The sequence below is a fragment of the Lutra lutra genome, chromosome 17, assembly GCF_902655055.1.
Source record: "Lutra lutra chromosome 17, mLutLut1.2, whole genome shotgun sequence".
Lineage (NCBI taxonomy): Eukaryota > Metazoa > Chordata > Mammalia > Carnivora > Mustelidae > Lutra > Lutra lutra.
The window spans coordinates 4,721,907-4,738,020 of record NC_062294.1 but is presented as its reverse complement, the minus strand read 5'-3'; the positions used below and the strand labels follow the sequence as shown (position 1 = coordinate 4,738,020).

General features: G+C 50.2%; 1 protein-coding gene across 5 annotated transcripts in view; it reads left to right on the top strand.

Moving 5' to 3' along the window:
* CDH13 (cadherin 13) overlaps window positions 1–16,114 on the top strand; it is a 980,849-nt gene that overhangs the window by 935,432 nt on the left and 29,303 nt on the right. For all 5 annotated transcript variants that reach the window (XM_047710889.1, XM_047710891.1, XM_047710890.1 and 2 more), the window contains one exon: window positions 15,445–15,587. In XM_047710889.1, the coding sequence (XP_047566845.1) occupies window positions 15,445–15,587 (143 nt within the window). The remainder of the gene's footprint in view (window positions 1–15,444; window positions 15,588–16,114) is intronic.

The window sequence follows — 16,114 nt, the reverse complement described above, 5'->3', positions numbered from 1 at the left end:
CCCAGGGTCCTGGGATCGAGCCCTGCATCGGGCTCTCTGCTCAGCGGGGAGTCTGCTTCCCCCTCTCTCTCTGCCTACCTCTCTGCCTGCTTGTGATCTCTGTCTGTCATATAAATAAATAAAATCTTTAAAAAAAAAAAAAGAAAGAAAAGAAACATAGAAGCCAAGAGATTTGCAGATGAACCGGACTCAGAGGGCAAAAAGGAAGCTGCTTGGCCTTTCCCCCAGTTAGGAACAGGGTCCTGACCTTCTTGCTGACTTCCCTTTGGTCTAATCCACTCACCCTTTGTCCGAGGGCTTCAGTCTTAGGGGAATGGCTGGATCCCTAGGCTGCGGTGAATCCCAAATGCCTGTCCCCAGACCAGCTGCATCAAAGACCCATGGCAGGTGGTCAAATCTCAGAGGCCCAGGCCCTCCGTGGGACCTAGCAAGCCAAGAACCCAGCACAAGGGCCTGGGGCCATGTCCTTGAACTCCACGATCCAGTACTATGGGGCGCACAATCTGGGAAACCCGAATTAGTGTTTTCCACTAATATTGGGTGGGGGAGGGTGTTAGGAGCCAGGTCATATGTCTGCCTCCCCCCTCTCTGGGCTGGCATAGCACCTCCTTAGACGAGACAGGGGCTCAGTGCACGGCCGTAGGCTGATCGGCTCATGGTCCCTCTCCCCCTCATTCTGGGACTGACTATACATCGCCCACGTTCCCCACGTGGGAGGCGAGATCCGTGCAGGGGTCAGCACCGTAACACGACCTCGGCACAGCCTGGCTGGTGATCTGATGTTAAATCGAGACAAAGAAGTCGACCCAGAATGTTCTAAAGCAAAGGCATCATTTCCCGGCCCGACGTGGTCGGGAAACAAAATGACTCAAACAACGAACAAAGCAACGGGCCAAACAGTCATGTTTGGGAACAGCTTTAACACCTAATTTCTAATGAGAATTTCAAAACGCTAATTTTGCCGAGCAGAAAATCAGGTTGCGCTCATTTATACCCGTCGTCTGCAAGGAGTCCGAGGGTGTTTCTTTCTGGGCTGTCAGTTGACTTTCTGAGCTCGTCAGAATACAAAGTAGGGCGGCGGGCCAATAAATCAGCACTTTGGGAGCTGATAAATGGTTATTATACAAATCCTGCATTTGCATTGGATCTGGGGACATAAATCTACTTCTCATGATCTTACTTGGAAAAAAATTATCCCCCTGCAGTCAGAGTGAGCCGTTCATACTGGCATCCTTTCCCAGCTGTTTATTTTTCTCACCTTTAACGGCTGCCTTTCTACTCCCTGCACTTAGACCGTACCGTGAAATGTCGCACGGCGTGTAGAAAAACCTGCCAGGACTTTGGTTTGAATCTGCCCACCAGGAATAATTCTATAACTTTCCGCTCGTCCATGAATAACGATCACTTTGGTAAAGGCTGTCATAATTTACTCACATTGGGAGGGACCTTCGGGAACATCATTTACCGCTGCTTCCTTTTGTGGGTGGGGAAGCCGAGGCCCAAGAGTGAGCATCAGGTCATGGGCCAAGTTTGTGACAGGACCAGAGCCTCTGTGTGGGGTCGGGAGGAACCCCTCGGAAGCGCGAGGGTACAGCTTCGAGGAGCAGGAGGTGAACTTTCATTCCAAGACAATGGGAGGATGGATAAGAAAGGCCCCTGCGGAGGGCAAAGGGCTTTTTCTCTCCCTCACTCATTACGCACCCCTGCCTTCACGCGTTCCTTCGTTCATTCATCAGGCAAGGGTCCACCTCGGCTCATTCTGCCGTGGTCTCTACGACCGTGAATGAAGATCCTGTAGAAGCAACCCCAGAGTCCTTTGTCTGGCTAACATGTATCCCAAGCAGGCAAAGATGAAAAAAAATCAGAAGGTCTCTCTCGTTTTTGCCCTCTGCAGTTCTACCAAATTGTACTATTCTAGAATATTCTGAAGAGCATAACGGGAAGGGTGTTGGGTCTTCTGACAACCTGGAAAACCACGGTGAACTCACTTCCTTGAAAGTGTTGTTCTTAGAACTAACCGCTTTATTGAGACATAACTAAGCTCTGGGTGGGCATGGGGGCTGGGCCATTGTCAAAACGTGAGACTCCTAAATAATTAGATGGCTGTAATGTGGGCCATCCGTATTTGGGCCCTGGGAGTGCTAAGAATGGGTCCATGGGATGTTAAAGGGAGAACCTCCTTTTAATAAGCCTGATTAAGAGAGCAGAAGCCATGGGGCGCCTGGGTGGCTCAGTGGTTAAAGCCTCTGCCTTCAGCTCAGGTCATGATCCCAGGGTCCTGGGATGGAGCCTCACATCGGGCTCTCTGCTCAGCAGGGAGCCTGCCTCCTCCTCCTCTCTCTCTCTGCCTGCCTCTCTGCCTACTTGTGATCTGTCTGTCAAATAAATAAAAATCTTTAAAAAAAAAAAGAGAGAGAGCAGAAGCCATGGGGCACCTGGGTGGCTCAGTCGGTTATAGCGCCCGACTCAGTTTCAGCTCAGGTCATGATCTCAGGGTCATGGGATCAAATCCCATGTCTGGCTCCGAACTCAGTCTGGTCCTCCCCACTAGCTCTCTCTAAAACAAATAAATCTTTAAAAAGAGAGAGCCAGCAAGCAGACAGCAGCCTGTCACCGTGTTAGAAATGCCCCAAGACAGAAGGTACCTGCTGGAGGGCAAAGGGGAGGTCGTGTAGAGAACCGTGCCTTAGCTTTTAACTATTTACAAACGCTGAGATTCTCCAGGCAGAAAGGCCGGGTTCCCTGGAGGCGGGTTTAGCAGGTATTTTTTTCCTCCTCCTGAGAATGATTATTGGCATGGGGTGTGTCGAGGTGCTGACCGTCCTGGCTGCGGGCACGTGGACACTGATCGGCACGGGGCTCAGAAGCCCCCAAACTCTGGCTCCCACCATGCCCTCATCCAGCTCACATGCTCTGAATCCTGAGTCCTTGGAGGACAGGGACTACCAACAGCCCTTGTCTAAAGAAGCTGGGGAGCAGGAAGGGGCCTCTGACCATGAACTGATTTAAAGTGGGGACCATAATCCAATGAAAAACCAAAAAAGAAAAGATTTCATGGAGATCTTACTTTGGGGTTGGAGGGGTGGGGGATATGGTGAAACTAGATTTGTTTCTACATTTGTTTTGACCCCTACCAGGTGTTCTCAGAGTGCATCCAGATGAACCAACGGTCACGTTGCCTTGGATGTAAATTTTCCAGCAGCATCCATGACAGTACACGGCCACACCCCACCCTCAGCTGGCCCCCGCATGTTCAGAAAGAGGTGTCCTTCCAAGCCGGCCGAGGGCTCCATCCGTTTCCACTCTCCTAGTCCTATGCTCCTCGAGTCCCTCTTTTGCGAGGCCCCTCTAAATGGAACCTTCTTTCTCTTCTGCTGGTGACTGGCTTCTTTCCACTCCTTCCTGCCTTGTCCTGGGTTTACTCAGATCCCTGCCCTGCCCCACGTGGCTGGCGCCTCCTCCCGGCCCCTGCGTCTTTTGTGAGATTAGCAGTGGTCCTCTGTGCTGGATCTGTGTCACGTGGGTTGCTCCCAGGCATGGGGCCGACTGAGTGAGGCTGCAGACCGAGGTTCAGCGGGGATGGGCGTTAGAGACCATGACCATGACTCACAACACATTCAGTGGAAACCTCGGATGGTGAACAGACCTCGCGGGCCTTGTTCCCGTGTGCATTCTCGGACCCCGAAACACAGCAAAAGCAGACGAATTGCATAGCCCCACAAATGGGTGAATATCCTCACTTTGAGGAAAGCTTGGGTCCTACCAACCGGTACCCAACTCCCAAGTCTTCCTGTCCGTTTTTGAGTGCAGTCTCTCGTGCTTGGGAAAAACCACCCACGTGCACGCATGGAGGTGGGAGACTTAACCCAGCCCCGGCTGCGCACGTGAGCCAGGCTTGACCGTTAATGATGAAATCAGTAACCGTGATCACGATAAATTAATAATAGAACCCTCCTGTGGCTGCGTTTTTAAAGCCATCTGTTTCATACTTTTACCCACATGGGAGATGTTAACTCGTGTCTTCATCTAGAGTTGCCAGGTGTGTCCTTGGATTTCAGAAATCTCGAGTTCCTGAGTTCCCAGCTAATTATTGAAGAAAGCCCCATATTCAGTTACTCTGTGAGGTCCGAGTTTCCTGACTTTTCCAATGTCGTTAAATCTGTGGCTTCTCACGACGACTCTGGTTTTCTGTATTTCTCTGTATTTTCCTGCGATCGATTCAGCCTAAAGCAGTAAGGCAAGGTCTGTTAAAGACATTCGTAAGCCTTGAGCAGCGCTCAGAGGGTGTGGCGCCCTTTTTCTGTAACTGCTGGGTTTGTGCAGGCCTCAAAACTGGGGCAGGGTGGGGGACCTTGTGCACAAGCTTTGGAATAAGTTGGCAAATGGGGATAAAGCCCTGCCCCAGCGGCATCCCTTTGCAGGCCCAGAAAGTCCCATCACAAGATCAGTGGCCTTGAGCAGGAGCCCGGGCCTGAGCTTTGCTGGGAGAAGCAAGGAGCAGACCTGCCTCACCCTGAACAGGGGACAGGAGCTCATTGGAGATGATATGCATGATGGCTGGTAAGCGGCAGGTTCCCCAGGGGCGTCAGCTGCCTTCTGTCGTACGGAAGGCTCGACCCACGCAGGGCTCACAACCGAGGGTCAGGTCAGGGAGTGGACAGAAAAAGGCTTTCCTGCGGGCGCCCCTTGAATTCATGAGAATCCCTTGCACCCCAACAGTGCTACAGCCAGCCCCTCGGTCCCCGTCGGTGAAAGCAGAACGCGCCTGAGAGCACCTGTCTTGTAGAGTCAGTCCCGTTCGGACCTGTTCTTACGGGCTGTCCACGGCAGCTGAGCTGTGTGTCCCAGTGGCAGGTCTGAGTCTAATTTAAAAGCTGTCAGTCTTCGCTGCTGAATCGAAGACCAGCCTCAGCCTAGGTTATTTGAGAATTTCTAGACATGAACATATTAAATGCACATATGGGCTATATTATATTAAGCCTTTCTTGAAGGTATGATTTTTTTTCATAAACAAATGGGATTTTAAGAAAGGGTTATGTCGGGACGCCTGGGTGGCTCAGTTGGTTAAGCAGCTGCCTTCGGCTCAGGTCATGATCCCGGGACACCGGTGTCCCGGGATCCCGGGATCGAGTCCCGCATCGGGCTCCATGCTCAGCGGGGAGCCTGCTTCTCCCTCTGCCTCTGCCTGCAACTCTGTCTGCCTGTGCTCACTCGCTTGCTCTCTCTCTCTCTCTCTCTCTGACAAATAAATAAAAATAAATTTAAAAAAAAAAAAGAAAGGGTTATGTCAATTTAATGGTCTGTGTGTGTGTATGGAAGAGTTTGGGGGTTTTCTTAGGAAAGGTTATCGTGTAGTTACAAGTGTCACAGAGTTTCCAGTCCCGTCTAAAAAAACCCAACCAGGGGATGCTGCCCGAGGGATTCAGCTCCCAGTTTCGTCATTACGCGTTGAGCGGTGGCCCTGAAACTATGGTCAGCCAGAACCAGCTGGAGGGCATCTTACAAATCAAGAGGCCCTATCACACTCGGCAACGTCACTAACTTGACAGAAGCCAAAATTGGAACAAAAACAGAGACAGTGTTCAGGAGGATGGAGAGATCTGCCCTGGGGCCACCCTTCTGCCACTGAGAGGGCACCTGGCTGGTGGGGGCGGCTACCTGGCTCCGTCCGTAGAGCACATGACTCTTGATCTTGGGGCTGTGAGTTCGAGCCCCAGGCTGGGTGTGGGGCTTACATAACAAGAATAAGTAAATAAATAAATAAAATTCTTTTTAAAGCCACGTGATGCAGGTGGGCTGCTGCTGGTCCACTCTGAGCCTCTGTTTTCTCCTCGGGACAGTGAAGGTGATGACGTCTGCCTCCCAGGGCGATGGGCAGTGACAGGCCACGATGGGCCTCCACTGTGTGGCACTTGGTTGGTGGTCATTGAACGTGGACTTCCAGCTCTAGGCGCAGCAGGATATAGAAACCTTCATAGCACATGGTGAGTCATGGGGAGCCGACCGGCTTTGCCGCCCTCGTCACACAAGTCATTAAGTGAAGATCCGTGCCAGTCCTCATTAAGATCCTCTCTCGCTGCTGGAGGATGAGTTCCGAAAAAGCAGGGAACTCACTGCTCCCTACTCAGAACCACACTTGGCGTCTGGCGCTCTGCGAATATTTATTCCACAAGGAAGTGAACCCTCTCGCAAGAGGGGGTGAAGCCCCCTACCACCTTGCCCGCAAAATGTGTTCCTTTGTGACTTCCAGCTTCCTTAGCTGTACGGTCTCTAGAACTAAAATGGTTCTAGGAGAAATAGGAATTAAGTGATTTCCAGAAAGAAGTAGAGCACCTTTTGCTCTGCCAGTTTCCCTGTTCTGAGCATGGACCGTACAGAAACCCAGAAGCAGAGCAGGCCTGAGGCGGGTCTCTAGGAAGGCCTGCTTCCTGGGTTCGTACTTGGCTGGCATCTGAAAACTTGGGTTTCTAGAGGGTTCTCACCGCGCTAGGTGAGAAGTGTGGTTCCCTGGGCCTCCAGTGTTTGTGCAAACAAGTGGGGCTTACGCTGAGCACCTGCTTTCCTTCTGCAAAACAGGGATTTTGCTATGTGCCGGGCAGATGGTGCCGACATGACCAGCCCCCAAGGAAAAGCCTGGGGCACGGGGACCCCTAACAAGCAGCCCTGGTGGACAGCACTTTACAACACGTTCCTGGGGAATTGAGTGTGTCCGGTGTGACCCCCACGAGAAGGTTCTGGAAGCCGGCTCCTGCTCCCCTCCTCTTTGCTCCATGTGCCTGTCCCTTTGCTGGTCTTGCCCTGCATCTTCTCTCTGTAATACATCTTAGCCATAAGTATGACATCTTGAGTCCTGTAGGTCCTTCTAGTGAGTCCCTGAGCCTGGGACTCACTCATCTTTGGAACCCCCGGCGTACGTACTAACCTGAGTCCCTGCTGACATCACATAGAAGGTCTGAGCCCACTGAAGGGACTTCTGGAGCAGCATTCACATGGGAGTTTGGCTCTAATGAGAGAGATGGTCTGGAAGTCCTCTTGAGAGAGAGGTCCGTCCATGGGTGGAATGGATGGACACCTCGGGACCAAATTCCTTTAGGATTCTGCATCACGCAGGATATGGGCCAAAGTGTATGAAAGAAGGCTTGTACTTTCTTTCATTCATTCAACAACCAAATGCCCACTCTGTGTGTGCTGACGCTCTTTTAGGTGCAAGACACAGAGGGCTGGGTAAGAGCGATTCATTCACTGCCCCAAGGAGCTCACACTGGCAGCTGGGGAGCCAGCTGGGTGAGGAGACAGGCTTCGGATGGAACATTCACAGCGGTCCCTCCGGGGACGCAGAGGCCTCAGTATCTGGGCTGAGACCTCAGCATTGGTGAGACACACATGAGGACATCTAAGGCAGCCACGTTCCATGAGGCACATGGAAAACCTTGAGGCTAGAATGGATTTGGTGTTTTGAAGGAACCAAGGGAAGGCTTTGGGAGTGCGAGGAAAGAGTCAGAAAATGAGTGTGGGGAGTTAGGGCCTTGGAGTCATGGCCAGGAGTTGGGATTTTAGTCTATGCCCAATGGGAAGCCATTGGGGGATCCTGAGCAAGGGACCCAGTTTATATAGGATAGAAAACTGAAAATACTCTGGTTGCTGTTTGGAGAATGGATTGTAGTACGTAGAATGAAAGCAAGGAGTCAGGTGCAGTGCAGTGGTCCAAGCAAAAAATGATCCCACTGCCTTAGCTCCTACTTCCTGCAGCAGAGCAGAGATAACGGACCCGCACAAAACCTCCCTCGGTCCGTTGCAGGGGCAGGGAGTGGCCTCCTTAGGGGTGACTGTGCATTGCTTGTTGTTATAGTCGGAGTCAGAATTTCTAGATGGAACCAGCCAAGCCTCACCTCCGTGCCATCTGAAGATGGCAGCCTCCAAGAGAATGGAATGGTCAGAATTGGAATCTGGTAGAGCCTTGTGCAGTATGAGTGCCGGCTTCCGCCAGGGGACTCTGGGATCCCTGGGAGAAGGGGGTCCGGGGAAGGGCTGAGAGACGTCAAGAGCTCCTCCCCTGTTCCCAGCTACTATGTTGCCATGGATGTGCACAGCCCCATGCTGGGCTAGGCAAGCTCTGTCCCCACCTTCCCTTGTCCACATCTGCTGATGGTGGCATCTCCCCACCCCTGGAGGGTCCCTCCTGTTACTGAGACTGCTTTCTTTGGCCCTGGTGCCCTGGTTGCCCCCCGGGCTTTCCGCAAGCCCTGAGCCATGATGGGATTCTCAGATTCACTGGCCTTTTAATGTATTGTCTGTATGTATTGTCAGGAGACTTGAAATAGGCCCTTTCCTTTGCATGGAGACCCAGAGCTACGTGAGCCATTTCAAAACAGTGTATTTCCTTCTGCTGGAAATTCAATTACTTTCTGGTTCTGTTTTTAAATAAAGTGGTTGATGTGCATCACCCAAGCAGGCATGCCATCTAGCACACAGGGGGCCCGCGGAGCTGGAATTAAGCAGGGAGCTGAGGGTGCGCCTCCTGTTTCCTTTCTTCCCTGTGGCTTTACAGGTCCTTTGGCTCCTTCAGTAGAAATTCGAAATTCCTCTGTGTTCTTCCTTTTCTTGCTTTCCTCTTCCAGACTCTCATAGTCTTTTCCATTTTACTGACTCCTCTCTGAGAGCGAACTACAGTGCTCCAAGTTAATGCTGGTCCCTGCTCACAGGGCACTTTCATACTGGGGTATCACTTCTGATGGCTCCCTCCCCCTTCTGTTTATTGTCCAATATCAGTCCCAGTGTTCCCACTCTGCTTTACCTCTCCACTGGTGTCTTCTGCCCCTTAGAGATCCAGAAGTGTATAATCCTCCACCTCAAGTTGATTTCGTGGGAGGTCAGAGTGTTCTGGTAGATATTTAGCTCATGTTAGGGGACTGGTTGAAACAGGGTCTCCCACTTCTCCGCCATCTTGCCCCTCCCCTTGCGAACTACAGTGCAGCTCATATGTTGGTCCAAAAAATACCAGCCCTCCTTACCATACGTGATAGCATCCAGGATATTTCTGATGGTTCTCCGACGAGCATTTGCTCTAGATCAGCGCTTCTCTGACCCTCGAAGATCTAACAAAGCCCTAGGGATCTTGGACTGACTCCTCTGACACGAGTCCCAACCCAAGTCCCCCTCCTCCAGGTAATGCAAGCTCCCAGTCTATAAACAGATGCCCAGACCTCTCCGTGTGCATTTTCCTATATGCCAACATGCCCAAGGGTCCAAAACATCGGAAAGATACCCAACTTCCTTGTTCTGAATGGATAAGGAGTCAGCGGAATTTGTTGAATGGTCTAGCTTTTGCAAATACTCTAACCTACCATCTATATCAAATAGTAAATTTCCGGGGCACCTGGGTGGCTCAGTAGGTTAAGCCGCTGCCTTCGGCTTGGGTCATGATCTCGGGGTCCTGGGATCGAGTCCCGCATCAGGCTCTCTGCTCAGCAGGGAGCCTGCTTCCCTCTCTCTCTCTCTCTCTCTCTCTCTCTGCCTGCCTCTCCATCTACTTGTGATCTCTCTCTGTCAAATAAATAAATAAAATCTTCAAAAAAAAAATTTAAAAAAATAGTAAATTTCCAAACGTATATATGGATGGACATAAATGTAATTATATATAAAATATTTGTCTCAGTAGATTGATAGATCTCTATTTAACTAATATATATGGCAAATATATAATTATGTATTAGATATCTATACCCACATCTGTATCTGTCTGTCTTCTAGTCTCCCTATCTACCTAACTTGCCCATTCCTGGTGCTCTAATACAGCTTCGATACTCTTGGCTAACCCTGCACCGTTAGCAGTGTCTTACTTTGTAATATTTTCAAGTCTAATATAAAAGGAAGGCCATGCTAAACCCAGGTGGTTTTGGTATCTGTGCTGAACAACTACGGGTCCCCCATGTCACAGAAAGAAGCTTATAGAAGGATTGTCAAACCTGGGAGTCTCTTCTTCCTTCCATCACTACCTGGGCCCCACGAGGGCGGAGTCTGGCAGCCCCTGGTTCTGGAAGTCCTTCTGGGTGGATACCTGGCCCTGGCCCCTGGCAATTTCCTTGCGGTTCTGCTGGGGCCCCGAGGACAGTAACCTGCTTCCCAGGAGAGGTGTAGGGCCTGAGCATGGTTGGCAGAGCCCAGCCCTTCTTCCCGGCGAGGCCCAACCCTGCTAACCAGTCCACCCCATGTCTGCCGAGACTGGTACCCAGAGGAGACCGATTCCCAACAAGCCCTTGAGCAGCTCCTGTGAAGCCACGTTACAGACTGAAATGAGTCCCGTTTTTAATTTGATTTTTCTTCCCCTGTAACAAGCAAAGTTCACATTACAGATAAATTGCCCGGAAATTCCAATTTAATAAGTCATGTGCATTTTTCAGGCCTAAAAGCACGGAAAACATCTTGCATGCTGGTATTTTTATATCAAAAGGTTTATTAAAAAGACAGCTTTGAAAATGTCAGGAATTTACATAGAGCATCTGGTGAACCGGTCAGAAGGGGATGATTTAACGAAAGGGCCCTTCACCCAGGAAGGGCCCTTCCACCCAGTGGAAAAGCAGTTTGGCTGGTGGTCCCCGGCTGCTCTCCCTCCCCTCTGGGGTAGTAGGCTCTGGCATGGGGGGAAATCATGCCGACATTCAGGGCCTTGCCCCCAGCTCCTGGCTTGCATTGCTCAGGAGGGCTCAGGAATGGGACCGGGGCGGGGGGGGAGGGGGGCTGTGCCTGTCCTCCTGTGTCCGTGGCTGGGATTCCCGGTAGGAGCCACAAGCTGGCATCATGGAGACCCAGGACACAGGCATGTGTCCCCAAGGTTTCCAATGGGAAAAGACACCCAACAAAGTAAAATAACTACTAGAGGGAAAAAGAATTAAAGGTCATGAGAAAACACCTGATTTTTTTTTATAATTTTTTTTTAGAGGGAGGGAGAGAGAGAGTGCATGTAAATGAGGGGAAGGGCAGAGGGAGAAGGGGAGAGAGAATCCTAAGCAGGCTCCATGCCCAGCACAGAGCCCAACGTGGGGCTCGATCTCACAACCCTGAGATCATGACCTGAGCCAAAATCAAGAATCAATCATTTAACCAACTGAGCCACCCAGGTGTCCCTACCTGGTTATTTTTTTAAGGAAGAAAAACAGTGAGCAGCTATTGTGTGAAACCCTAAGTCCTTGCTTTCTCCGGGAGGGTGATGCAGACAGGCCTAAGTGTACTGGGCACGGTTCTTAGTGGACAGCCTCCGAGTTCATGTCTGAACTCCCCTCATGCAAGAGAAGCAGCAGAGATGTTCATCATACCACGAAACCGTAACATCGTGAGATCAAAACCATGACTAGGGAGAAACAGTATCGTTTCTTTGCCAACATGAAAAGCTAGATAATTTCATTCAGTTTTTATTTATATTCTAAAGTCTGATTTGAGTAATCAGGGAATAAAATATGGTCCATTTAAATTTTTCCTTGTTTCAAATACATGGAACCACCACACATCACTCCTGGATCAGCTCCAAACTTGTTACCTGGTAAGACAGGAAACAAACGTTGCCTTTCTTTGCATTTCCCATTTCTCTGACTGCAGCAGTCACCGAAGGTTGCCACCGAATGTTCTGGGTGTCACCAGGGGCCAGGAGCTCTCCGTGGCCCGGAGGGACATGGAACGGCCAACACCTGGCCCTGAGCAGAAGTAATAAAAAGCACCTCCTTCAGGCCCGGTGCCCACAGTCCCACACAACTGTGCACAATTCCATCTCTGCCACGGCGGCTGTACTGCTCTGGGCAAGTTGCTAAGCCTCTCTGAATCTTGGTTATCTCACCTTTAAAACAGGGACAATACCAACTTCATCTGGTTGTTCAGAACCACAGAAATGGATGTGGTGCCGACGGAAGTATTTGGCGTGGGGCCTAGCACGGTCCACTCAAACCTCATCCTGACATCACAACTTCTAACCAGGGACTCTTACAGAGTGACCGGGAGGAGGCATTTCAGCCCAGTCTTGCAGGGAGAGACATAAATTCCTACGGAAATGATAGGTGTTTTTAAAGCGGTTCATTCTTATGAGTAAGGCATTTCTTCTGTTTTTGAGAAACAAGGAAATGATCACTGAGGCAGCAAGGGAGTATGGGGAAAACTACCTTAGCCCCCCTCATTCCCCGTGCTCCCCACCACTGCTGTACTTACAGGACACTATCTCCCCGGGGCTCTGCTGAGCTGGGGTTCCCAAAACATTCCAGGGGACAGTGTGGATCCCATACTGGACCCGACCCCAGCGGACCACGTGCGACCTGCTCTGCAAGACCCACCTCGTGCCGGGCCCCACCTGGCCCTCACAGCTCCCCCATGAGCCCTGGGATTCTCCTGCCTCCCCAAGGAAACGGAAACAGATGAGTAGCTTGCCCAAGGTCACACAGTGGAAGTCCAGGTTTTTCACTCTGAGGTCCATGCCTTTTTCTCCCATGTGATGCTGTCGACATCCAGGATCCCGTGTGGCCAGGGCAGAGAGGTTAAGAGCAGGCCCCTGGCACCCGACAGCCAGGGTGCAAATCCTAACATCGCCACGCGCTCGCCTCTGACCTTGGCAAAGTGCTTTGTCTGTCTGGGTTGGTTGGTTGGCTTATTTTTGCACTGGAACAATATTTATTTTTTTTCTTCGCAAAAACTCAAATGGCACCCTTTTAAAAAACAAAACAGAAATTCTGTCCCAGACTTTTTTTTTTAATATTCAAGCAGATTTTAAATGATAGAAGTTCTGTGAAAACTAAGAAATCTATAGCCTGAAGTTTCATAGGAAAAAAGTAAGACAATGAAAAGCTGTATGGCAGCCAGCCTCTCCTCAGTTTCCCCGTCTGTGAAATGGGAATGATCATATTATCCGCCTCTCAAGGTATGATGTGAGGCCTGAAAGAGTAGACACAGCACACTCCCTGAAAAGGGCCTTCCCACGCAGCAAACACTAAGTCTACTGTTGGATGCTGCTGCTGATACTGTTGTTATGAAATGGGCACTGAAGGCCATTCTAGGAAGACCAGACGCACTGCCTTGTGGGAAGCATTAGCAGGGCCCACTCCCTGGCGTTGTTCGGCAGTCTAGGGTCTGGTTCACCTACTTTTGCAAAATAAAAATTGGATTTGATGTAATTGATGCACGCAGAGGTGCTCGGGTGTGTTCTGGTGACCTAAATTCACACTCCTGTGGACAGCCCCTCGGGTCTCACCTACACGGGAAAAATCTAAACCAGGACCCTTGGAGTCATCTTCGTTCTATCCTCGGAGGTATCTCCTTCTCAAAATGCAGCCAGTGTCTTCTGACCGCCCTCCAGTAAGTCAGCTGGGAAGCAGCTCAGTGTGAGGGTTCAGAACAGCAGCTCTGGGCCCACATCCTGACTTTATGACCTTGAAGGCTCTATGGTTTGGTTTTCAGGGAATATTACACCTGCTGTGTTGGTCTCTTATTGTCACCATAACAAACTGTTGTAACAGAGTCCTACAAACCGGGTGAGGCTAGAAATGGATTTTTCCCCCGTTCCAAAGGCCAAAAACCCAAAATCAGTCTCACCGGGCCAAAATCGTGGTGGACCACACTCCCTCTGGAGACTGTAGGGGAAACTCCTTTGCAACAGTCTAATCTCTGCCTCTTCTCTTCCCTGTGTCTCAAATCTCTCTCTGCTTCCATCTTATGAGGACACCTGAGGTTCCGTGTAGTGCAGGAATCCAAAAGCCCCTTTCCACCCCAAGATCCTCCCCTTAATTAGACCTGCAACATTTGTGCCATAAAAGGTAACGTTCACAGGTCCCCAGGGTTAGGATGTGTACATCGTTTCCACTGTGAAGATTAGGGTGGCAGTTTGCCCCAGAGTCTTGTTAGTTAAATCAGGTTTGAAATGTCCTTAGAACCAAAGCCAGCAGTATATGGCAGAAATGATGGACTTTGGGCATCTTTACCTGGCTGATAAGCCATCAGTTTTCATGTCCCCTCAAGGGTGGGTGTGTGTGTGTGTGTGTGTGTGTGTGTGTGTATTTGACAGAAACACAGCAAGAGAAGGAACACAAGCAGGGGGAGTGGGAGAGGGAGAAGCAGGCTGCTGAGCAGAGAGCCCAACACAGGGCTGGATCCCAGGACCCTGGGATCATGACCTGAGCCGAAGGCAGATGCTTAACAACTGAGCCACCCAGGCACCCCAAGGGCATATATTTCAAAGACTGGTGGAGAATGGCAGGAGAACACTGGCCAGCATCACTCTGGCTCAAGTACAGAAGTGATTAGAGCACCTGCCATATGTCACTGGGACAGCCCCACATTATCCCAGCCACTCAGTTCAAAGAAATCTGAGTCTTGTTCTGTTAGTCTCCTGATCAAATGAAAATGGGATTTTCATTTCTTACCTAGTGCACCTTTTGTTTGAACTTCTTAGAAGGAGCATGGATTACTTTTACGACAACCTCCAAAAATAGTAACGTTTTAAAGTTCTTTGACGGTTTCCCATTATCCAGAACTCAAACCCCTTACAACAGTGGTTGAGGTTCTTTAAAATCTGTCTCTCTAAACTCCTATACCATCAGTGTCCCCCAGAGAAGCTGTGCCTCAAGCACAACCGCCCACAACCGTATTCATTCAGCAGCTGTCTGTTGAGTGTTGTGTGTGTGCTAAGCAATGTTTTAGGAGCTGGGGTCATGACCACAAACAGATACCCTGGCTTTTGTGGGACTTACGTTCTAGTGAATCTCTCTGTTCCATGTGTTAACTTGTATTACTCTCTCTTCCTGACCTGTCTTCTCATTCTCATTTTCCTCTGGTCTCGGTTCAGACACTGCATCTTCTGTGAGGTCCCCAGGGTGACTCTCCATCAGAGGGAATGGCCAGTTCCTCCAAGCATCCTTGCGTCCTGCCCGTGCGTTCACAGCACCTCTCCCCGGGATCTATACATGGGGCACAGCCAGGGTATTAAAGAAATAGAGCTGGACTTGGATGGCTTTAACTCGGCCTCTTTGAGATCTGGGCTGATACAAGCTCTCTCCTCACAGGCTTGTCATGAGGAACAAAGGAGGCGCATGCCCAAAATATTGAGCACAGAGTTGGAGGTCAGCCTCACTTTCTGAATGAACAACTATAACTGCAATGATGTAAAGAATTTTGTAAAGAATTATGTGGCACTAGGGCACCTGGGTGGCTCCGTCGGTTAAGCATCTGCTTTCAGCTCAGGTCATGATCTCAGGGTCCTGGGACGGAGCCCCACATCAGGTTCTCTGCTCAGCAGGGAGCCTGCTCCTCCATCTTCTGTGCTTACCTACTCTCTCATTCTCTGTCTCCCAAATAAATCAAAAAAAGAATTATCTGGCACCTACATGAGAGCTTGTTCCCACCACTCAATGAATATTTCTTGAATCTGTTCAGAGTGTCATCTGAATGTTGTTTGGGAATTATATTTTTTTTCAGGTATTCCATTTACAAGGACCCAGCGGGCTGGCTGAATATCAATCCCATCAATGGGACCGTTGACACCACAGCCGTGCTGGACCGCGAGTCGCCCTTTGTCCACAACAGCGTGTACACAGCCCTCTTCTTAGCCGTTGACAGTGGTGAGTGCTTTCTAAAATGCTACCGAGCGTACACTTTTCTGTTATAAATGCATTTTTACATTTTACGTTTCTTCTGGTAACACCCGGAGGTGTTCTTGGGAAGAACAAAAATGTGTAGAGGCAGGGAAGGCAAACATTTAAACGTACAGTAAGTCAGTAATATCCCCAAAGCCTGGAATTCTCCGGTCTTAGTCCAATTAGAGGTCAGAGTGGGGAGCTCACGGTCCTTCGTCTTAGGCAGGTGCCACAGCTAGGGAGGCGCACTGATGCCTTTCATCTTGGCATCATGCCCGCATCTGTGGGACAGTAAGTTGAAAGAAAGTCCCAGAGGACGTCGCCGAACTTGACGGCTGAATTGTCCCACAGCTTTTATCCTGTTACCCCAGGCGACTGTGGAAAGACATCAGGTGCACTCAGCTAGGAGCTTCCTAATCACAGAACAATGGCTTTTCATTCAAAAGCTACTAATGCGACATCCACAGACCGTTCTAGAGGCCAGGGTACAACAGTGAACCAACAAGAACGGC